The sequence below is a fragment of the Oryctolagus cuniculus genome, chromosome 20 (genome assembly GCF_964237555.1).
Source record: "Oryctolagus cuniculus chromosome 20, mOryCun1.1, whole genome shotgun sequence".
Classification (NCBI taxonomy): domain Eukaryota; kingdom Metazoa; phylum Chordata; class Mammalia; order Lagomorpha; family Leporidae; genus Oryctolagus; species Oryctolagus cuniculus.
The window spans coordinates 19,101,628-19,108,381 of record NC_091451.1 but is presented as its reverse complement, the minus strand read 5'-3'; the positions used below and the strand labels follow the sequence as shown (position 1 = coordinate 19,108,381).

Sequence of the window (6,754 nt, the reverse complement as noted above, 5' to 3'; positions counted from 1 at the left end):
CAGGGGGAGGCAGTAGTGCGTGCGATCCAACACAAGAGGCACACAGGGCACAGGGAAGCACTGACAGCAGCAATCTGGACAGATTTCTCTGCGCAGATTTAGGGAAGACGGTCGGCAGCTTTTAGTTAACGGAGAAACGGAGGAAACTAGATTCAGTCCGAAGTGGTTTTTGGAGGTGGTTTGGTGAACATTATAACCAGGACAGATGTGCAGCTGACCGGGCCGCAGACAAAGGACACTTCCAGGGCTCCGTGCTGGGGGCCGCGGCAGAGGCCGTGCCTTTGACAGCATGCTGGGCTGGCAGAATTCTGGGGCGACTCAGCGACGTGGGCTGGTGTGTTAACTATTGGTCGTATCTCTACTTAGAAGGTCCCGAGAAGCCAGCACTGGGCTGGGTGCAGGGGTGTGGCACCGCTCAGTGCCACTGTCAGTCACCCACTCATCCCCTAATGGATCTGCTAGTGAGAACGCGTCCATGCAGCGTTCATCTTTATGAGGCCACGGGAACGGATACGCCAGCGGACCAAGATACTTCAGCTTCTCAGCCACCTGGAACCATGTTTCATGAACCTAGACCAAATGTTCGCAGCTGTGATGCTACCCGGGCAGCAAAGTTCAGAGGTTTGTGGTAGCCTCAGGGAAATCTAAAATGTCCCACTTTGTCTAGGCAAGAAATCTGATCCGTGCGTGGCACAGGTACCTGAGGAGTGGGCCACACTGTCAGAGCTCTTCCCAGTATTCTCTCCGGAGGGAGGACAGTTACCCGCGAGTTCTCAGCCCAGAGTCGGGACAGAACCATGGGAGAGCCTCTCACTGATGTGCAGATCCCGTAACAAATGTGCTGCATGGTCTGCTGGGAAAGGAAGCTGTGGGGTGTGAGGGTCACACGGGCCCAGCTTCCCTGTGCTTGCCTGCTCTGGGCAGTGGCATGTCACCACTTACTGCAAATGCCCCGCAGTGATGGCGACCAAGGCACAAGTCAGACGGCTGAGTCGTCAGACAAAATCGAAACAATTCCAGGCCAAGTTAGCAAGCTTCTGTCACTGGCCAGCGCCAGAACTCACCTGCCTATGAGATGCTGGCATTACACACTCAGGCCTGCATCAATCCCCAGGGCACCACGTGGCGACCCCACGCCAGGCCTGCATGACCAGGCCAGGGGAGCAAACGCAGCAGACAACTCCGGCCCTCCCCTTAACGGGGCTGTCCTCAGAAGCAAGTCACTTGGTGTCTCTGGGCCCTGGCTAATCTGTAAATATGCTCATTTTACGCCACTATCATCACACATCTTTTATGGGATGCTGGAAAGATCAAATATGAATAGGGTTAGGGAAAGCTCCTTACAAGTGCAACACTAAAATCGTTACACAGAGCTCATCTGTCATTATCCTTGCTTTCTATTTGGATCTCTGTATAAGAAATTGTAGGCCAGCGCCACGGCTCACTAGGCTAATCCTCCGCCTGCGGCACCGGTACCCCAGGTTCTAGTCCCAGTCGGGGCACCGGATTCTGTCGCGGTTGCTCCTCTTCCAGGCCAGCTCTCTGCTGTGGCCCAGGAAGGCAGTGGAGGATGGCCCAAGTGCTTGGGCCCTGCACCCCATGGGAGACCAGGAGGAAGCACCTGGCTCCGTGGCAGCCATTTGGGGGATGAACCAACGGAAGGAAGACCTTTCTTTCTGTCTCTCTCACTGTCTGACTGTCCAAAAAAAAAAAAAAAAAAAAGTATTAATCAAGATTCTGGTGGTGAAGTGTGAAGAATCCTGGGGCTGGCAGCAGTGGGGGGCGACTGGCAGCCGCACCTCTGGGTGGCCGGGGGAGCCCAATGCTGTAGCCGGCCCGGCTCAGCCCAGCAGGAGGGCAGCTAGGGAGCCGTCGGCCCCAGCCCCTTCTCCTGCCCTCTGCTTTCCTGCTGGCTGAACCCACCTGGCTGCTAGGGGCCAGCGGTCACAGTGGGTCTGCAGGGACTACCGGAAGCCCCCCGGGGGGGCTGTTAAAGCGGGTCGCAGCCTCTCTTCTCCTCCGAAGCCACTTGCCATGCCAGTCCTTCCCAGTTTGCTGGTGGCAGAAACACAGGTTCTTTCACACCTGCACGAGCATCTCACGCTGCTGCTCTAGCGACAACACTGAGGCTGGGTCCTGCCATGCAAGCCGGCCCGGCAGGAACCGGAGCTGCTGTGCTCACATCCTGGAAGGCACCGCCGCAAGCGCACGCCAAGGACCCCGCACGACTTGCAGCGTTTGGAAAGACCCAGCTGCCCTTCGGCACCCATGGCGGGCAGTGAAACCCGAGACCTGCTGATGAGTTGGGAAGATCAAGTCCAACGACTCCAGACTAAAGCCTTCAACGGCTCTGTAGACACACAGGGCTGCCCACGCCCTCCCTGGGACCCCCTCTCCCTGGCCCCCTCCCTCTACCCGTCTCGCCAGCATCATCAGTGTCATGGTCAGGCTTCCACACAGGGCTTCCTTGGTCAAAGAAGGGTCTTTTAATTTAGCTTTTGTCAAGCTTCAGTTCTTAGAAAAAAAAAGTCTTTTTTTTTTTCTGTTAAAACAAGCAAAAGATGGTGAGGGGAACTATTCTAAGGAATCCAACAAGAAAAGGGAACAAGTACCTTTTATGAAAAGGACTTCCAAGCTCACTGAGCCCCGAGTTTAACGGAAATATCCTCATGGAACCGTCTCCACGCAAGACACTTAGCACCGCGCCCTAGCAGAGGCGCGGACGGGATCCAGATTCACCCAGCGTCACATACAACACCCTCAGCAGAAGTGGAAGCAAAGCACTCTTTACTCTTTCAGTCAAGTCCAAGGTCCTCCGGGCTGCGTGCTGCTGGGCTAGCTGTAGGAGAAGCAGTAGAGGTCCTGCCCGACGGCCATGAGCAGCCCCGGCGCCCCGCGGAAGCCCCCGAGGCGGGAGGAGAAGGCCACGCTGGGAATGTCGGCCTTGGAGGTGGGGTACGGGGAGGGTATGGTTCTGAGCAGCTGGCCATCGTGCAGGCTCCAGATCCTTGTGTAGCAGTCCTGGCCCACTAGAAAGAGGGAAGACACATGCAGCAGGTTAGCAAGAGAACACAAAGGAAAACTCAGGCAGCCAGGACACAGCCGCTCACAATTCCTACGGCCAGCAGGGGTCTCGTGCCAGCATCGGGAAGTGCTTCTACTGTCAACACGCACTCTGATAAAAACCAAAACCATGTGATGCTGCAGGGGCCCTGCGGGTGCGTGTCCTGCTTCTCTTGTGGTCAGCACAGCTTAGGTGGGGGCCCAGCCCACCCAGTCTAGATGACAGGCCACTCATCTTTACCTGCAACAGCAACCAGGACGTCCCAACTTCATTCTACCCCGTGGAAAAGCTGGGCAACATTCCCCACCGCCACCGCACGTGGCCCAGGCCCTTCGTGGCCTGGTGGTGCAGCGCCTCAGGACCAGCTGAGGCCCTGAGCGACACGATGCATTATCGGTTCAGGATACGGTCATGGCCACTGGCCTTGTGCTGCAGCAGCAGGAGGGGCCGGGCCTCTGAGAGCCCGGATTGCACATCTGTGCTCCTGAGCCCACAGGTGCCACCTGGCTCACCTCTTCTGTTACCCAGCACACAACTCTGCTGTGGCGGACACTCGCGCATCACCACAGACTAAGGCGGCTCCGTGCTGGTGCCAAGGACAGTGAACAGTCTCAGAAAGGCAACAAACAGGCGCCACCTGCGGTGCCGGCGTCCCACATGGGTGCTCCACTTCCGATCCAGCTCTCTGCTATGGCCTGGGAAAGCAGTAAAAGGTGGCCCAAGTGTTTGGGCTCTGCACCCGCGTGGGAGACCGGAAGAAGCTCCTGGCTCCTGATCAGCGCAGGTCTGGCTGTTGCGGCCATTTGGGGAGTGAACCAGTGGACAGTGGACCCCTCTCTTCTCTCTGCTTTTAACTCTGCCTTTCAAATAAATAAATCTTCAAAAAATGTAAAAAGCAGATGCTGCTTAGGAAGTACTTTCTATGGTAGTATTAGCAAACTTGAGTACTAATGGCAGGGCCCACTATCTCATGTTTAAAATCTCCATCTCTCAGGCTACCATAATATTCTACAGCACAGAAGCAGTGCAATCTGTAATCAGCCTGTAGCTCTTCCATGGGGCTCAGTGGCTGACAGCCGCTGCCATCCAGCAAGTTGTGGACCCCCATGAGTGGGGCCATGGGAGCAGCCATCGGCAGCTTTACAATGACCCCACTTGAGCACAAAAGAAACTGAGCCCAAGTTCCAACACAAGACCGCTGCCCGCTGCACGAGGGTAACAATACTGGCCCGAGGGACGACCCCAAGCCCAGCCTCCCAGCTGCTAGTTCTTAGTGCACCTCCTCTGTTTCTGAGTGACGTCTGCCCCTGGCATGGGGACGGAGGAATGTCCTAATGCTGGGCAGTCCAACTGTTGCCTTTTATTTTTTTTAAAGATTTATTATTTATTTACTTATTCGAAAGTCAGAGTTACACAGAGAGAGCAGAGGCAGAGAGAAAGGTCTCCCATCTGCTGGTTCACTTCCCAATTAATGGCCAGAGCTGTGCCGACCCAAAGCCAGGAGCCAGGAGCTTCTTCCAGATCTCCCACATGGGTGCAAGGGCCCAATGGCTTGGGCCATCTTCCACTGTTTTCCCAGGCCATAGCAGAGAGCTGGATCGAAGTGGAGCGGCCAGGTCTCGAATTGCTGGCCACATGGGATGCCGGCACTGCGGGTGGAAGCTGTACCCGCCACGCCACAGCACTGGCCCCTGTTGCCTCCAATTGCACATCCCGCGTCTCCCCACTCAACCGTCCACACTCCGCCTTTACTCAGCTCTGGCTTTGGGTGACTTCTCCCTCTGCTGCTGAGGTTGCTGGGCCCTGGGAGCCAGCACGTGCGGGGGTGGAGCCTCCCCTGGCCCGAGTACCTGCCACCACGATTTCCTCCTCCTCATGCACGTGCAGGGGCAGGTAGGCATACTCGTTCACGTGGCCTTTGTACTCCCTCAGACACTTGGTGGTCCTCAGGTCCCACAGCTTGATCTGCGGGGGAAGCACCGGAGGCAGTGAGCGGGCTGGCAGGTGCACTGGTGCAGCCCAGCTGTGAAGCCAGGGAAGCCAAGGGGCCTCCGGTGGCCTCTTCAGGGGATGGAGACCTGCACGTTGGAGCCCATCCAAAGCACGGAACTGGAGGGCCACATCCACTTCTTCAGCCACACTGGGCTCAAGTGGACAGTGAAGGCGCTCCCTAGACAGGCTTGCCTGGCCTGTGTTTTGGGTCCCATGTGGCCATGGCTGGAGAGCTGGTGTCCCTTACCTTTCCAGCCATGTCTGACGCCATCAGGCACTGCTCTTCCTGGAGGATCTGCACTGAGGTCACGGCCGAGTCGTGGAACAGACGGGTGGCCTTCCAGCCACTGCCTTGACCAGGACATCGCACATCAATGCCAAACACCTCCCCGGAACGACAGCCATTGTAGAGCACAGGAGCCTGTGGGAAGAGGGACTGCCTGGCCCTGCCCGCTACTCTCCTCCCCTCGGTCAGGCGGCCGTGGAGATGGGCGGTTTGGTTCTCAATGGACTCGGAAGGAAGCTGACTCTTTGTGGCAGGGTGGTAGGAGGACTGGAGCCGCGTGGCCCCCAGCACTTCCTTGCTGGCAGCACACAGGCCCGAGAAGCGGCTCCCGCTGCCGTGAGGCCCCTCTCGGAAGCCCAAATGCCGCAGCTTGTCTCCAGCAGGGGGCAGTGAGCACGCAGTGGGCGAGATCAGGGTCCCAGTTAGAGAGGGGATGGGTTGGCTAAGATGGCCCGACTGAGGGACTCCCTGCTTCCTGCCCAAAGCAGGCCAGCACCCTCCCTCCCCCACGCCTTCCAGGGATGGCCACGCTCACTGCAGGGCGCATCTTGCAGTTACAGCTACTGTAACTCTGACTTTTGAATATATAACCTGAAAGCTACACACGAAACTGTGAAGTGTTGTGAACTGGAACTTAATTTACACATTTTGGAACTAGTCCTGCTGGCCAATCCAAGTACTCAACAACGGCCCACTACAGACTTAAACGGGAAGTTCTAGAAAGCCAGCTTAGGAGGCCACCACTTCCACTCAGCTCAGTGGGAGTCAGGAAGCAACGCACTGATCCTCTCCAGCGTTCCTTCTCCCCGGTGAGAGAGGCCACCAAGTCCCAGGGAACTGCGACCTCCTGCCCCACCCAACCAACCAGGAGAGCAAACTGCTGCGCCAGGACGTCACTGTTGGTTCCGTACGACTGCCGGTGCCCCGTCACCACGTTGGTCAGCAGGACCCGCCGAGACAAGCCTGGCGGAGACAGAGCTGGGTCAGTGAGACCAAGGAGAGGGCCGCTGGGTGGACCTCAGGGCCCGGCAGCAGCCGCGGCTCACCGGTACTGAAGCAGTTGTTTGCCTGGATGTTCAGGGACCACGCGCAGGACCAAGCGCCAGGGATGCGGAAACTGCACAGCATGCCAGGCCGCTCCCCTGCCGAGAGAAACAAAGCAGGCTGTCCCTGGGCCGCCAGGCCAGTGACCTGTCTGTCCCTACGAGGGCATCAGTGGTCCTGTGAGACCTCAGCCAGAGTGCCTGCTGTCTCGGCACGAGCTGCCCTGTGCTACGGTGCATTAGAGCAATTAGGCACTGATGACATGACAGGGCCGTGCCCCTGACCTCTCAGCCTCTGCAGTCCCACAAAATAAGCCTCTACTGTATACCCTGCCCTGTAGTGGTGATACTGTCAGCCGCCAGGGAGGC

The 6,754-nt window shown here is 57.6% G+C and overlaps 1 protein-coding gene across 1 annotated transcript in view; it reads right to left on the bottom strand.

Annotated features, from left to right (window-relative positions):
• Window positions 1–2,463: 2,463 nt before the first annotated feature.
• The window catches only part of DCAF4 (DDB1 and CUL4 associated factor 4), a 33,100-nt gene continuing 28,809 nt past the window's right edge, over window positions 2,464–6,754 (bottom strand). Inside the window, exons 10-14 of the mRNA XM_008272110.4 lie at window positions 6,389–6,484; window positions 6,208–6,305; window positions 5,304–5,477; window positions 4,915–5,029; window positions 2,464–3,029 (exon numbers count right to left, since the gene is read on the bottom strand). Of these exons, the coding sequence (XP_008270332.2) occupies window positions 2,836–3,029; window positions 4,915–5,029; window positions 5,304–5,477; window positions 6,208–6,305; window positions 6,389–6,484 (677 nt within the window). The 3' untranslated portion in view covers window positions 2,464–2,835. The remainder of the gene's footprint in view (window positions 3,030–4,914; window positions 5,030–5,303; window positions 5,478–6,207; window positions 6,306–6,388; window positions 6,485–6,754) is intronic.